Source organism: Coregonus clupeaformis, chromosome 7 (genome assembly GCF_020615455.1).
Source record: "Coregonus clupeaformis isolate EN_2021a chromosome 7, ASM2061545v1, whole genome shotgun sequence".
In the NCBI taxonomy this organism is placed as follows: domain Eukaryota; kingdom Metazoa; phylum Chordata; class Actinopteri; order Salmoniformes; family Salmonidae; genus Coregonus; species Coregonus clupeaformis.
Window position 1 is genome coordinate 51,778,549 of NC_059198.1, and position 17,500 is coordinate 51,796,048.

Sequence of the window (17,500 nt, forward strand, 5' to 3'; positions counted from 1 at the left end):
AGAGAGAGAGAGAGAGGAGAGAGGAGGGGGCAAAGAGAGAGAGAGAGAGAGAGAGAGAGAGAGAGAAGGGGGCAAAGAGAGAGAGAGAGAGAGAGAGAGAGAGAGAGAGAGAGAGAGAGAGAGAGAGAGAGAGGGGGGGGCAAAGAGAGAGAGAGAGAGAGAGAGAGAGAGAGAGAGAGAGAGAGAGAGAGAGAGAGAGAGAGAGAGAGAAGGGGGGCAAAGAGAGAGAGAGAGAGAGAGAGAGAGAGGAGAGGGGGGCAAAGAGAGAGAGAGAGAGAGAGAGAGAGAGAGAGAGAGAGAGAGAGAGAGAGAGAGAGAGAGGGGGGCAAAGAGAGAGAGAGAGAGAGAGAGAGAGAGAGAGAGAGAGAGGGCAGAGAGAGAGAGAGAGAGAGAGAGAGAGAGAGAGAGAGAGAGAGAGAGAGAGAGAGAGAGAAGGGGAGGGCAAAGATAGAGAGAGAGAGAGAGCGCGAGAGAGAGAAAGAGAAGGGGGGGGGAGAGAGAGAGAGAGAGAAGGGGGGGCAAAGAGAGAGAGAGAGAGAGAGAGAGAGAGAGAGTGTAACTGCTAAACTGTTTATTGAACTGCTTACTGACTAACGTTACTGCATGATTGTAGAGGGTTTACTAACGCGTTAGTACTAATAGCTATGTTGACTATGACGTTGCTTTAGGAAATATGGTGACAAGGATGTAGGCTGTGTGTAGCGGTTATGACATGGTTTGGCTTGGAATGTTTTTTTCGCCTGGTCACATACAGCTGATGTGTTGTGCACTGAAGTCCACAAGTGAAGGGAAAAGGTGAGAGGAGGAGAGTGCATAGATGCAAGAAGGAATACAACATGGCTGCTATGAAAGTGAACTGTGTTTATGCGTGATCAGTGGTGTATTCATTCCGCCGATTCTCTTGCAAAACGTTTCTTAAACAGAAGAAAACAGAACGAAAACGGGGATAAACATTCCTGGATTTGTCCAATAGAAACTCTATTTTGCAACTGTTGGACTAATGATTACACTCTAGATCAGCTAGATGCAGGCAAGAGTGAGCAAGGCGGTGTTGAATGTGTCACTGTCTGTCACCTCAAATTTCTCTCGACATGTGTGCACCTACATTGTAAACTTTCCTTCATAGGCTAGGTTGTAGCAACCTTATGATGGGTATAGGGAAGATTCTAGTATCATATAGTAGCCTAAACCTATCAATGTTACATTGAACTGGGTGAATGGAATATGAATGACAGTCATCCAATATGCTGTAATAGAAATAAGGCCATGCTCATGAGAAAAAAACTATCGTCCTCCCTCATCTTAAACGGCACCGACCACCACTGACGTACACTATATATGCAAAAGTATGTGGACACCCCTTCAAATGAGTGGATTCGGCGCTATTCCTGCCACACCCGTTGCCGACAGGTGTATAAAACGTCTAGGAGCAACAACGACTCAGCCGCGAAGTGGTAGGCCACACAAGCTCACAGAACGGGACCACTGAGTGCTGAAGCGCGTAGCGAGTAAAAATCGCCTGTGTTCAGTTGCAACACTCATTACCAAGTTCCAAACTGCCTCTGGAAGCAACATCAGCACAATAAATGTTCGTTGGGAGCTTCATGAAATGGGTTTCCATGGCTGAGCAGCCGCAAACAAACCTAAGATCACCATGCGCAATGCCAAGCGTCGGCTAGAGTGGTGTAAAGCTCGCCGCCATTGGACTCTGGAGTAGTGGAAACGCATTCTCTGGAGTGATGAATCACGCTTCACTATCTGGCAGTCTGATGGACGAATCTGGGTTTGGCAGATGGCAGGAGAACGCTACCTGCCTGAATGCATAGTGCCAACTGTAAAGTTTGGTGGAGGAGGAATAATGATCTGGGGCTGTTTTTCATGGTTCGGGCTAGGCCCCTTAGTTCCAGTGAAGGGAAATATTAACACTACAGCATACAATGACATTCTAGATGAGTCTGTGCTTCCAACTTTGTGGCAACAGTTTGGGGAAGGCCCTTTCCTGTTTCACCATGACAATGCCCGCGTGCACAAAGCGAGGTCCACACAGAAATAGTTTGTTGAGATTGGTGTGGAAGAACTTGACTGGCCTGTACAGAGCCCTGGCATCAACCCCACTGAACACCTTTGGGATGAATTGGAACGCCGACTGCGAGCCAGGCCTAATTGCCCAACATCAGTGCCCGACCTCACTAATGCTCTTGTGGCTGAATGGAAGCAAGTCCCCGCAGCAATGTTCCAACACCTAGTGGAAAGCCTTCCCAGAAGAGTGGAGGCTGTTATAGCAGCAAAGGGGGGGGACCAACTCCATTTTAATGCCCATGATTTTGGAATGAGATGTTCGACGAGCAGGTGTCCACATACTTTTGGCTATGTGGTGTATTTGTGTAAACATGTAAATCACTAATAGCTCCTGAAAAAATAACATTCATTTGTGCTTTATGATTACTAAGACAGGGAACGCAGTAGTTAGAACAGTTTTGTGTACAACATTAAGTTTGCACAAACTATAACGCCATCGTCTAGCAACCCAAAGGTTGCGTGTTCAAATCTCATCATGAACAACTTTAGCGTTTGAGCTAATTAGCAACTTTTGAACTACTTACTACTTTTTAGCTACTTTGCAACTACAGTACTTAGCATGTTAGCTAACCCTTCCCCTTCCCCTAACCCTTTTAGCTAACCCTTCCCCTAACCTTAACCCTTTAACCTAACTCCTTATCTTAACCCTAACCTTAACCCTAACCCCTAGCTAACGTTAGCCAGCGAGCTAACATTAGAATTAGCCACCTAGCCAACGTTAGCCACAACAAATTGGAATTCATAACATAACATATGTTTTGCAAATTCGGGACATCTTGTTATTTTTTGCAAATTCATAACATACTGTGTGATACAAATTGTAATTTGTAACATATCATACGAATGATGGACATCTACAAATGAATACATACCATACGAAACGTAACATATCATACTAAATGGAGTGTATCGGAGTTACGTACAAAATGCTCTGTGACCAAGTTGGCGTGTGTGAGAGAGCGTGCCAGACATCCTCTGTCTGCTGCTGACGTGGCCTGCCTGCCTGCCTGCCTGCCTGCCTTCCCTGCCTGCCCTGCCTTGCCTGCCTGCCTGCCTGCCTGCCTGCCTGTCTGCTGTCTGTCTGTCTGTCTGCCTGTCTGTCTGTCTGTCTGTCTGCCTGTCTGCCTGCCTGCCTGTCTGCCTGCCTGCCTGTGTGTCTGTATGTCTGTCTGTCTGTCTGTCTGTGAGCTGCAGTCATGTCTCCTGAGCTGCAGTCATGTCTCCTGAGTGTCTCCCGAGTGGCGCAGTGGTCTAAGGCACTGCATCGCAGTGCTAGCTGTGCCACTAGAGATCCTGGTTCGAATCCAGGCTCTGTCGCAGCCGGCCGCGACCGGGAGACTCATGGGCAGCGCACAATTGGCCTAGCGTTGTCCAGGGTAGGGGAGGGAATGGCCGGCAGGGATGTAGCTCAGTTGATAGAGCATGGCGTTTGCAACGCCAGGGTTGTGGGTTCAATTCCCACGGGGGACCAGTATGAAAAAAATATATATATGTATTCACTAACTGTAAGTCGCTCTGGATAAGAGCGTCTGCTAAATGACTTAAATGTAAATGTCATGTCTATGGAGCTGCTTAGCTCTGCTGTGTATATGGAAGGTTTGGACTGTAATACTACTGCTGTTGTGGAAAGATCCTTCACTGGCCTGACAGCTTAAATAGGGTGATTTGATTGGTCTGCAAAGCTGTCAGTCAGGGTCACTGGTGTGTGTGATATGATTATGGTCAGTCTATTTGGCCCGCCTCATTGTCTTGTCACATGTCAACGTCTTGGTGCTAACACACACATAGGAATAAACACTATGTATGCAGACACACACACTACACCTACACACATTTCCAGCAAGATGGAGGGAGTGAGGTGAGATGGAAGGCTGGGAGAGATGATCCAGGCAGGGATAACTGTGATCTGGTATAGCAGCAAGGATAGCTAGACTAGACTAGACTCACTCGGCACGCTAAGGAGTCAGACTAGACTCACTCGGCACGCTAAGGAGTCAGACTAGACTCACTCGGCACGCTAAGGAGTCAGACTAGACTCACTCGGCACGCTAAGGAGTCAGAGCCCCACAATGACAAGAGTAGGAATAAGGAGACGTGGAACCTGAGGAGGGAGGAACCTGTACCTGACCAGAAAGGAGCTGAGGAGGGAGGAACAAAGCAGTAGCCTGCAGCAGTTACATAAGACAGCCCGCAGAGCAATGGATCTATGGCAGGGGAGAGGGGGAGGGAGTAGGTAGGGGAGAGGAGGGGATGGAGTAGGTAGGGGGAGAGGAGGGAGGGGAGGTAGAGGAGGGGAGGGGAGGTAGGGGGGAGGTAGGGGAGAGGAGGGGAGGTAGGGGAGGGAGGGAGGTAGGGGAGAGGAGGGGAGGGAGTAGGTAGGGGGAGAGGAGGGGAGGGAGGGGAGTAGGTAGGGGAGAGGAGGGGAGGGTAGGGAGGGAGTAGGTAGGGGAGAGGAGAGGGGAGGGGAGGTAGGGGAGGGAGGGAGGGTAGGGAGAGGAGGGGGAGGGAGGTAGGGGAGGTAGGGGAGAGGAGGGGAGGGAGTAGGTAGGGGAGAGGAGGGGAGGGAGTAGGTAGGGGAGAGGAGGGGAGGGAGTAGGTAGGGGGAGAGGAGGAGGGAGTAGGTGGGAGAGGAGGGAGGGAGTAGGTAGGGGGAGAGGAGGGGGAGGGAGTAGGTAGGGGAGAGGAGGGGAGGGAGTAGGTAGGGGAGAGGAGGGAGGGGAGAGGAGGGTAAAGCAGGGGGAGGGAGGGGGAGGGGAGGGGGAGGGTAAAGCAGAGGAGGGGAGGGAGGAGGTAGGGGAGAGGAGGGGAGGGAGTAGGTGAGGGGGAGGGGGAGGGGAGAGGAGAGGAGGGGGAGGGGAGAGGAGGGGAGAGGAGGGGAGAGGAGGGGAGAGGAGGGGAGAGGAGGGGAGGGTGGTGGAATAAAGGAGAGAAAAAATTATGTTTAATTCCAACTCTAAATTAATATGCAAAACAAGCAGCTGGCAGTAGAAGAGTGCAGTTTGATAGATGAACACAAGACCAGAAACCCAAACAACCAGAACAATGTCACTGAGCCCAGTTGGTGAAAATGTACAGTGCCTTGCAAAAGTATTCATCCCCCTTGGCGCTTTTCCTATTTTGTTTCATTACACTCTGTAATTTTAATGGATTTTTATTTGGATTTCATGTAATGGACATACACAAAATAGACCAAATTGGTGTAGTGAAATTAAAAAAATAACGTGTTAAAAAATAATCTAAAAAATAAATAACGGAAAACTGGTGCGTGCATATGTATTCACCCCCTTTGCAATGAAGCCCCTAAATAAGATCTGGTGCAACCAATTACCTTCAGAAGTAACATAATTAGTTAAATAAAGTCCACCTGTGTGCAATCTAAGTGTCACATGATCTGTCACATGATCTCAGTTTATATACACCTGTTCTGAAAGGCCCCAGAGTCTGCAACACCACTAAGCAAGCGGCACCCCAAGCAAGCGATACCGTGAAGACCAAGGAGCTCTCCAAACAGGTCAGGGACAAAGTTGTGGAGAAGTACCAATCAGGGTTGGGTTATAAAAAAACTATCCAAAACTTTGAACATCCCACAGAGCACCATTAAATCCATTATTAAAAAATGGAAAGAACATGGCACCACAACAAACCTGCCAAGAGAGGGCCGCCCACCAAAACTCATGGACCAGGCAAGGAGGGCATTAATCAGAGAGGCAACAAAGAGACCAAAGATAACCCTGAAGGAGCTGCAAAGCTCCACAGCAGAGATTGGAGTATCTGTTCGTAGGACCACTTTAAGCCGTACACTCCACAGACCTGGGCTTTACGGAAGAGTGGCCAGAAAAAAAAGCCATTGCTTAAAGAAAAAAATAAGCAAACACGTTTGGTGTTCGCCAAAAGCCATGTGGGAGACTCCCCAAACATATGGAAAAAGGTACTTTGGTCAGATGAGACTAAAATTGAGCTTTTTGGCCATCAAGGAAAACGCTATGTCTGGCGCATCCCCACAGTGAAGCATGGTGGTGGCAGCATCATGCTGTGGGGATGTTTTTCATCGGCAGGGACTGAGAAACTGGTCAGAATTGAAGGAATGATGGATGGCGCTAAATACAGGGAAATTCATGAGGGAAACCTGTTTCAGTCTTCCAGAGAATTGAGACTGGGACGGAGGTTCACCTTCCAGCAGGACAATGACCCTAAGCTTACTGCTAAAGCAACACTCGAGTGGTTTAAGGGGAAACATTTAAATGTCTTGGAATTTCCTAGTCAAAGCCCAGACCTCAATCCAATTGAGAATCTGTGGTTTGACTTAAAGATTGCTGTACATCAGCGGAACCCATCCAACTTGAAGGAGCTGGAGCAGTTTTGCCTTGAAGAATGGGCAAAAATCCCAGTGGCTAGATGTGCCAAGCTTATAGAGACATACCCCAAGAGACTTGCAGCTGTAATTGCTGCAAAAGGTGGCTCTACAAAGTATTCACTTTTTCTGTATTTTTTGTCTTATTTCCTGTTTGTTTCACAATAAAAAATATGTTGCATCTTCAAAGTGGTAGGCATGTTGTGTAAATCAAATGATACAAACCCCCCAAAAAATCCATTTTACTTCTAGGTTGTAAGGCAACAAAATAGGAAAAATGCCAAGGGGGGGTGAATACTTTCGCAAGCCACTGTACATAATGGTCCCTCAGAAAAATATGCAAAAATAGAGATTATCAGAAAGGGGGCAAATAACTATTTCACGGCACTGTATATATTTAAGCAGTAAGGCACGAGGGGGTGTGGTATATGACCAATATACCACAGCTAAGGGCTGTTCTTATGCAAGACTCAAAGTGGAGTGCCTGGATCCAGCCCTTAGCCGTGGTATATTGGCCATATACCACAAACCCCAGAGGTGCATTTTTGCTATTATAAACTGCTTACCAAGGTAATTAGAACAGTAAAAAGTAATGTTTTGTCATACCTGTGGTATACAGTCACATATATCATCAGCATTCAGGGCTCGGACCACCCAGTTTATAAATATATATATATATATATATATATATATATATATATATATATATATATATATAACCCTGGCTAGTTACTAATGAGGAGAACCTGGATTCACATGAACTCTGTCAACCTGTGGTTTCTATCAAGGGGAGGAAGATCAGAGGAGAAATCTGATGAGCATTATAATAACTCTCTACTCTGTCGGATATATGTTTATATATATATATTTATATATATTATATATATATATATATATATATATATATATATATATATATATATATTTATATATATATATATATTTATATATATATATATATATATGGAGCTAACTACCAATAGAAATGTTGGGGGGACAAACTCAATATACTTTAAAATGATTAAAACCAAATCGAAATAGTGTATAAATGATAACGGACCTACATTCATATAGTTTCTTGACTGTCCAGCTCGCTAATTATACATTTTACATTTACATTTACATTTTAGTCATTTAGCAGACGCTCTTATCCAGAGCGACTTACAGTTAGTGAATACATCTTTTTTTTATACTGGCCCCCCGTGGGAATCGAACCCACAACCCTGGCGTTGCAAACCCCATGCTCTATCAACTGAGCTACATCCCTGCCTGCCATTCCCTCCCCTACCCTGGACGACGCTGGGCCAATTGTGCGCCGCCCATGAGTCTCCCGGTCGCGGCCGGCTGCGACAGAGCCTGGATTCGAACCAGGATCTCTAGTGGCACAGTTAGCACTGCGATGCAGTGCCTTAGACCACTGCGCCACTCAGGAGCTTGTGCACAGTCAATGGACCTACATTATCACTGTGCACAGTCAATGGACCTACATTCATACAGTTTATTGACTGTCCTGCTCGCTAATAATCACTAGACAGCCAGGGAGCATCGAAAAAGCATATTTTTTTGGTGTAAATTTGGACGGTAAGGAAATATAACACATTTTCAGTGCGGCCCTCCGGACCTCGTTGAAGACCGAATGCGTTCGACATCTAGAGGGTTGATTATGTTGTAAAAGTAGGAACCAGGAGAGATTCTTCTCAGATTTGTAGATATGCACACAGTCAGGTCCAAAACGGTAAGATAACCATGCATTAGCATTTCAGCAATGCATTTCAGCCATACATTAGCATTTCAGCTATATCACATTTGTGGTTTTTTATCAGAAATGATTGCTTATGGGTACCTTCATTCTTATGGGTACCTTCTTATTCATACACTCTTAGAAAGAAAAAGTGCTATCTAGAACCTAATGGGGTTCTTCGGCTGTCCCCATAGGAGAACCCTTTGTTGGTTCCAGGTAGAACCCTTTTGGTTCCCAGTAAATCTGTTTTGAGTTCCATATAGAACAATTTCGTTTTTTGGGGTTCCATGTAGAACCCTTTCCACAGAGGGTTTTACATGGAGCCCAAAATGGTTCTACCTCAAACCAAAAAGGGTTTTACCTGGAACCAAAAAGGGTTCTACCTCAAACCAAAAAGGGTTTTACCTGGAACCAAAAAAGGTTCTCCTATGGGGACAGCTGAATAACTATTTTGGAACCCTTTTCTTTTATAAAGAGTATATATATATATATATATATTTTAGATTTTAATTAAAATGTGTTTTTTTGCAAAACGCTATGTATCCATTGTCTTAGCTGGAATGGAATGTTTGTATCCTGTGTATTTGATTGTGATATGTGGTTGTCTCACCTAGCTATCTTTAAGATGAATGCATTAACTGTAAGTCACTCTGGATAAGAGCATCTGCTAAATAACTAAAATGTCAAATGTAAATGTTTTACGTACAGATCTCATATTATTCTATAGAATTTTTTTTAAATTAAAATTTAACAAATATTGATGTCACAAATGTATCATTTGTACAGTTCTTTATTAAAATGTTGTTATTTGTTAAATTTGACTGTGTAAAACCTAGCGGTACTACTTATTTATCTGAGAGTGAGGTGGATATATAGCGTTTTGAAAAAAAAATATGATTATTTGTCTTTCTGAAATGAAACGTTAGTGATAGATTTCAAACAAATACATGCCTGTCATCGAACAACCCCATAGCATGATTAGATCTTTAAACAATAAAAGCTAAGTTACCAATATTTCTGAAAATGGATATTTAGTGTTTTGGAGAGGAAAAAAAACTATTCAAATGAACAGCAAAACAAATGAGTTATTTCGACGTGAAAAGGGGAGCTGCATTCTGTGAGCTGGGGCGTTAGACAGGAGATTAGATTAGATTAGATTGGGGCGTTACACAGGAGGAGAGAGAAGGAGATAGGTTGGGATTCAATTATTACAAGTGAGGGACTTGTTTTTCCTCCTCCTCCTCCTCCCTCCCTCCCGTCAGTCAGTCTGTGTGTGTGTGTGTGTGTGTGTGTGTGTGTGTGTGTGTTTTTGTTTTTTTTTAGGCCGAGAGACATTTGAGAGACAAGCTAAATGCAAACTGAGGTGACTGGCAGCAGCTTCTGACTGACTGACTGTATTCATCAGAGTGAGACTGGCAGCAGCTTCTGACTGACTGACTGTATTCATCAGCCTTTCCTTTCTGTGTTTAAATCCCCACTTGCAACACGACCTTCAGTGAATCCTGGGAGTTTTTCTTGCGCTTTTTCGCACGGTGACATATGGTGCTACAATGAAATCTCATCTCCGCACTGGTTGAGGCTCTAGTGCCGCAGGTGTGCTGCCGGCGTCGGCACCAGGTTTAACCCCCTCCTCACCACTGGGATCCAGGATCCAACATGCCTCTTCTCCTCTGTCTCTGCTGTCTTTCATTCATGATGTAACAGCGGTACAGGACTATACAGTATTCATGATGTAACAGCGGTACAGGACTATACAGTATTCATGATGTAACAGCGGTACAGGACTATACAGTATTCATGATGTAACAGCAGTAGAGGACTATACAGTATTCATGATGTAACAGCGGTACAGGACTATACAGTATTCATGATGTAACAGCGGTACAGGACTATACAGTATTCATGATGTAACAGCGGTACAGGACTATACAGTATTCATGATGTAACAGCGGTACAGGACTATACAGTATTCATGATGTAACAGTGGTACAGGACTATAAAGTATTCATGATGTAACAGCGGTACAGGACTATACAGTATTCATGATGTAACAGCGGTACAGGACTATACAGTATTTATGATGTAACAGCAGTACAGGACTATACAGTATTCATGATGTAACAGCGGTACAGGACTATACAGTATTCATGATGTAACAGCGGTACAGGACTATACAGTATTCATGATGTAACAGCGGTACAGGACTATACAGTATTCATGATGTAACAGCAGTAGAGGACTATACAGTATTCATGATATAACAGCGGTACAGGACTATACAGTATTCATGATGTAACAGCGGTACAGGACTATACAGTATTCATGATGTAACAGCGGTACAGGACTATACAGTATTCATGATGTAACAGCGGTACAGGACTATACAGTATTCATGATGTAACAGCGGTACAGGACTATACAGTATTCATGATGTAACAGCGGTACAGGACTATACAGTATTCATGATGTAACAGCGGTACAGGACTATACAGTATTCATGATGTAACAGCGGTACAGGACTATACAGTATTCATGATGTAACAGTAACTCAGTGCAAGACAGTCACACACCATGTGTAATGTTACCCAGGACAAACTCTTTACCCAAGACATCAACCAGTTATTTCAGCCATAGCAACACAATTCTAAGTCAAGTTCCTGTTGTACCGTTAATAACACATTTAAAAAAAAATGTCAACCAAACCTGTCATCTAGAACTGTCATCTAGACCTTACCTCTACGGTAACACTTTACTTGATACCCAGCGTCATAACACGTTATGACATTGTTATAACCATGTCCTAATATCTCATCAAAGCTGACATTACTTGTCACAACCTGTCATAATATGGTAATAACACTGTCATGACCCACATATTTACACCTGTTGTGACATATATTGCGTTATTTTATGGCTGGTTATGACACCTACAGAATAGTGTCAAAACCCACATTTATTCAAATGTGTTTTTTCCCTGCCAAGAAGTTTCCTTTCATTTGAAAGTTTATTTTTTAAGTCCTGTAACGACTTCTTCATGCAGAAAATGCACTTTATGACACCTTCAAGAAGCATTATGGGCTATTGTGTGTAGATTGATGAGGATTTTTATTTATTTTTTTAATCCATTTTAGAATAAGGCTGTAACGTTACAAAATGTGGACAAACTCAAGGGGTCTGAATACTTTCCGAATGCAGTGTACATGCCCTCAGTCAAAAAGAGGGTGCATTGTCCTGCTCCTGAAATCTGCTCCTGCGTTCATCCCAGTCATTAGAAACAAGTGCATGTCTGACATCAACGTGTGCACAATTACAATGATAATTTAACATGGTACATTTCAGCAAATGTCATATATAACATAAACATACTTTTGACACGTAGGCTATGGGCGTAATGGAATGTTTTGCCTTGTGTGGTAGGTTTTGTGGGTTGTGACACTCTTACGTAGGTGTCCTAACCAGCCATAAAATAAATACAGAGGTAGTAAAATAACGCAATATTTGTCACAACAGGTCTAAATATGTGTGTCATGACAGTGTTACGCCCATACTATGACAGGTTATGACAGGTTATGACAGTTGTTAAAACATATTGTCCTGCTCTCTGTAGGGGAACTGCAGTGTGGTGTCCAGGCTTCTGAAGAAATGTAAATGTAAAATAATGTGTTATGACGCTGGATGTCAAGTAAAGTGTTACCTCACCTACACCATCTAGACCGGTCATCTAGACCTGTCATCTAGACCTGTCATCTAGACCTGTCATCTAGACCTGTCATCTAGACCAGTCATCTAGACCTGTCATCTAGACCGGTCATCTAGACCATCTAGACCTGTCATCTAGACCATCTAGACCGGTCATCTAGACCGGTCATCTAGACCTGTCATCTAGACCATCCAGACCTGTCATCTAGACCATCTAGACCTGTCATCTAGACCATCTAGACCTGTCATCTAGACCATCTAGACCTGTCATCTAGACCATCTAGACCTGTCATCTAGACCTGTCATCTAGACCTGTCATCTAGACCTGTCATCTAGACCATCTAGACCTGTCATCTAGACCAGTCATCTAGACCTGTCATCTAGACCGGTCATCTAGACCATCTAGACCTGTCATCTAGACCAGTCATCTAGACCTGTCATCTAGACCAGTCATCTAGACCAGTCATCTAGACCTGTCATCTAGACCAGTCATCTAGACCAGTCATCTAGACCTGTCATCTAGACCAGTCATCTAGACCAGTCATCTAGACCATCTAGACCTGTCATCTAGACCAGTCATCTAGACCAGTCATCTAGACCTGTCATCTAGACCATCTAGACCTGTCATCTAGACCAGTCATCTAGACCATCTAGACCTGTCATCTAGACCAGTCATCTAGACCATCTAGACCTGTCATCTAGACCATCTAGACCTGTCATCTAGACCATCTAGACCTGTCATCTAGACCGGTCATCTAGACCATCTAGACCTGTCATCTAGACCAGTCATCTAGACCATCTAGACCTGTCATCTAGACCATCTAGACCTGTCATCTAGACCATCTAGACCTGTCATCTAGACCTGTCATCTAGACCTGTCATCTAGACCTGTCATCTAGACCTGTCATGTAGACCATCTAGACCTGTCATCTAGACCTGTCATCTAGACCTGTCATCTAGACCTGTCATCTAGACCTGTCATCTAGACCTGTCATCTAGACCATCTAGACCTGTCATCTAGACCATCTAGACCTGTCATCTAGACCAGTCATCTAGACCTGTCATCTAGACCTGTCATCTAGACCTGTCATCTAGACCTGTCATCTAGACCTGTCATCTAGACCATCTAGACCTGTCATCTAGACCAGTCATCTAGACCTGTCATCTCTTGACTAGACATGAAACATTCCATCAGTATGTCATTAACATTCAACTCCTTTCATACTAAAATAAATTGATGCCACACTGGCCCAAAACAAAAGCATGCAGGTTGAATGTAGCTACATCTACTGGGAGGATAGTAGTAAGTGTTCTTTACATTATTCAGAGCCATGGCAAGCAGTCAACTCACTTGATAGGAATATCAATTCAGTGTGATTGCTATGTGCTATGTGTCGTGTCGGGTCGTGGTGTGGTGTGGTGTGTGTAGTAGTAGTAGTAGTAGTAGCAGTAATAGTAGTAGTAGTAGTAGTAGTAGTAGTGGTAGTAGTAGTAGTAGCAGTACTACTATGTACTCACGGTTTCCTCCAGGTCTGTTGGTGCAGAGCACAGCAGCGCTCTCCTGCTCTCTGTAGGGGAACTGCAGTGTGGTGTCCAGGCTTCTGAAGCCTTCCTTCAGGGAGTAATGTTGGTAGTACTCAATCAGTTCCTGCACACACACACACACACACACACACACACACACACACACACACACACACACACACACACACACACACACACACACAGTTAGCCAAATAGCCTTACACGAAAACACCACTGGCATGAAAATGATTTGTGAAAATAGTAGTATACTGTATATAATTCTAAATATGTTTAAACATTTCCTCTGTCCAATTACAAATGACCTTTAAATGAAAATGACAACATCTGTCATGCAAATGTGACATTTTATGAAAAGTTTGGGTTGAATGAAAGTAGGCTGTATCACACTAGGACTAACAGTAAAAATGTCATTTGTAAACCACAGCTAAAGCCAACACACTCCTGGTTGAATAGAATGGAGAGAACACATCTAGTCCACCCTGGATGATCCTTGTCTATAATTCTCTACAAGACCTACAGGCAGTAAAGTAAACCCCACCATTAAAAACCATCTCTAATTAGAGCTATTTTCACACAGCAAGCGGCTAAAATAAGATGAATGTTTTGACACTTAATTGGAGAAACGCTGTGAGTGATTTATTTCTGTATGAAATGCAGTGGGGGTAGTTGAAAGGGAAACAGACTCACTAATATACTCTTGAACTTGTTGTTCTCTGTGATGTGAAAGCAGCCGTCCCTGTTCAGTATCTTGATGTGCTTCACGTCGTTGCTGTACCTGTGGCCCATGAATAAGTGATGAGTGTCATTTTCTGGTAATCATTGAGATCGATCCCCCGGTGTGTGTGTGTGTGTGTGTGTGGGGGCAACCGCCGCCATGGTAATACATGGGCCCAAAGGTTTCTGACACTCAAGCGGTGGGAGGAGGGGTGGGGGGGGGGGTGTTGGGGGGTGCGTGTCGATGTCGACAGACAGGGGCACTATTCCTTATTACCCCTTGGTATTTCAGGGACCAGATCAAATCAAATCAAATTGTATTTGTCACATGCGCATTTCACCTTACAGTGAAATGCTTATAATAATAATAATAATAATAATAATATGCCATTTAGCAGACGCTTTTATCCAAAGCGACTTACAGTCATGCGTGCATAAATTTTTGTGTATGGGTGGTCCCGGGGATCGAACCCACTTCCCTGGCGTTACAAGCGCCGTGCTCTACCCTTAACCAACAATGCCGTTTTAAGAAAAATAAGTGTTAAGTAAAAAAATAAAAATAAAAAATAATTAAATAGCAACAATAAAATAACAATAGCGAGGCTATATACAGGGGGTACAGAGTCATTGTGCGGGGGCACAGGTTAGTCAATGCAATTAGTCCGGGTAGCCATGATTAGCTGTTCAGGAGTCTTATGGCTTGGGGGTAGAAGCTGTTAAGAAGCCTTTTGGACCTAGACTTGGCGCTCCGGTACCGCTTGCCGAGTGTTGCGGAGGGAGCCAGGGATAGGGCCTCAGTAGAACAGCAGAGTGTTGCAGAGGGAGCCAGGGATAGGGCCTCAGTAGAACAGCAGAGTGTTGCAGAGGGAGCCAGGGATAGGGCATTGTCTGATTCAAACACTTATTGTAGTTTCCACATACTTTAATTTTTCCTCTTTCTCTCTCGTTGTCTTTGTGATGTTTTACTAACCTTGAGCAGGCTGTATAACAGTCTCTTTGGGTCTATTCACTAGTGCTGCAGCAGCATGCATCGCACACAAGCAATTAAGACTTCCGCTCTGGTGGAACTTGAAGGCATTGAAAAGCTTTGCTTTCATTAGAGAGAGAAAAGGAGGAGATTAATTTAGTGGAGTTGAAGGGGGTTTAAAGAAAACGTTTCCGCCAGCCAGCCAGCCTGCCCCTCCCTCTCTCTCTCTCTCTCCCTCTCCCTCTCATTATATTCAAAGGGCTTTATTGCCATGGGGAACACATGTTAACAATGCCAAAGCAAGTGAAATAGATAATAAACAAAAGGGAAACATTAGTAAACATTACAGTTTTAAAAGAATATAGACATTTCAAATCTCTATCTGTATCTCTCTCTCTCTGTATCTCTCTCTCTCTCTCTCTCGCTGTCTCTCTCTCTCTCTCTCTCTCTCGCTGTCTCTCTCTCTCTCTCTCTCTGCTCTCTCTCTCTCTCTCTCTCTCTCCTCTCTCTCTCTCTCTCTCTCTCTCTCTCTCTCTCTCTCTCTCTCTCTCTCTCTCTCTCTCTCTCTCTCTCTCTCTCTCTCTCTCTCTCTCTCTCTCTCTCTCTCTCTCTCTCTCTCTCTCTCTCTCTCTCTCTCTCTCTCTCTCAGTTTTAGCGGCTCCCTGCAGGGAAAGAGTGTCTCAACCTGCTTATCATTGGCCTGATCCAGCCTGTCTGAACATCCAGTACTGCCATCTGTCTATCTACAGCATACCAACAGCCCTGGGTGACTGAAATGATACAGTGATAACGCGCAAGGGTTATTTCCCCGTCTCCGTCGTCATGGGGTTTAAATGTATTGGTAGCAGTGCTTCACACCACTTAAAGCAATGCATTTTCACACGGTACTGTAGCGGTCACTTATCAGAATCATAACTCCCGCGCATCTCACCTCATTGTTGGAACTATTTCCCAAGTTACTTTTCAATGCACAATCCAATGCATGTATTGTCCAATGTTGTCCTTCAACACATGTTCTTATCCATGTGCTGTGCTGTGCTGTGCTGTGCTGTGCTGCCAGTCTGCTAACTTACTTGATGCTGATGGCGTACTCTGTGAGCTCACGGCTCCGGTGACGGACCAGGTAAGTGCTGTTGCCTCTGCTAATCAGCTCTGCCTCAGCCTGCAGTCTCTCCATGGGCCCAGCAAACCTATAGTACAGGAACCACAGGCAGGATATGATAGGTTAGAGATGCTGTATACAGGAACCACAGGCAGGATATGATAGGTTAGAGATGCTGTATACAGGAACCACAGGCAGGATATGATAGGTTAGAGATGCTGTATACAGGAACCACAGGCAGGATATGATAGGTTAGAGATGCTGTATACAGGAACCACAGGCAGGATATGATAGGTTAGAGATGCTGTATACAGGAACCACAGGCAGTATATGATAGGTTAGAGATGCTGTATACAGGAACCACAGGCAGGATATGATAGGTTAGAGATGCTGTATACAGGAACCACAGGCAGGATATGATAGGTTAGAGATGCTGTATACAGGAAACACAGGCAGGATATGATAGGTTAGAGATGCTGTATACAGGAACCACAGGCAGGATATGATAGGTTAGAGATGCTGTATACAGGAACCACAGGCAGGATATGATAGGTTAGAGATGCTGTATACAGGAACCACAGGCAGGATATGATAGGTTAGAGATGCTGTATACAGGAACCACAGGCAGGATATGATAGGTTAGAGATGCTGTATACAGGAAACACAGGCAGGATATGATAGGTTAGAGATGCTGTATACAGGAACCACAGGCAGGATATGATAGGTTAGAGATGCTGTATACAGGAACCACAGGCAGGATATGATAGGTTAGAGATGCTGTATACAGGAACCACAGGCAGGATATGATAGGTTAGAGATGCTGTATACAGGAACCACAGGCAGGATATGATAGGTTAGAGATGCTGTATACAGGAACCACAGGCAGGATATGATAGGTTAGAGATGCTGTATACAGGAACCACAGGCAGGATATGATAGGTTAGAGATGCTGTATACAGGACCCACAGGCAGGATATGATAGGTTAGAGATGCTGTATACAGGAAGCACAGGCAGGATATGATAGGTTAGAGATGCTGTATACAGGAACCACAGGCAGGATATGATAGGTTAGAGATGCTGTATACAGGAACCACAGGCAGGATATGATAGGTTAGAGATGATGTATACAGGACCCACAGGCAGGATATGATAGGTTAGAGATGCTGTATACAGGAACCACAGGCAGGATATGATAGGTTAGAGATGCTGTATACAGGAACCACAGGCAGGATATGATAGGTTAGAGATGCTGTATACAGGAACCACAGGCAGGATATGATAGGTTAGAGATGCTGTATACA

At 44.2% G+C, this 17,500-nt stretch overlaps 1 protein-coding gene across 2 annotated transcripts in view; it reads right to left on the reverse strand.

Annotated features, from left to right (window-relative positions):
* The window catches only part of LOC121569363 (guanine nucleotide exchange factor VAV3), a 168,849-nt gene that overhangs the window by 3,272 nt on the left and 148,077 nt on the right, over positions 1-17,500 (reverse strand). Inside the window, exons 23-25 of one of the 2 annotated variants that reach the window (XM_041880256.2) lie at positions 16,170-16,286; positions 14,103-14,190; positions 13,389-13,518 (exon numbers count right to left, since the gene is read on the reverse strand). In XM_041880256.2, coding sequence (XP_041736190.2) covers positions 13,389-13,518; positions 14,103-14,190; positions 16,170-16,286 — 335 coding nt within the window. Of the gene's footprint in view, positions 1-13,388; positions 13,519-14,102; positions 14,191-16,169; positions 16,287-17,500 lie in introns of those variants that run through there. The other variant, XM_041880257.2, reaches the window with a different exon arrangement.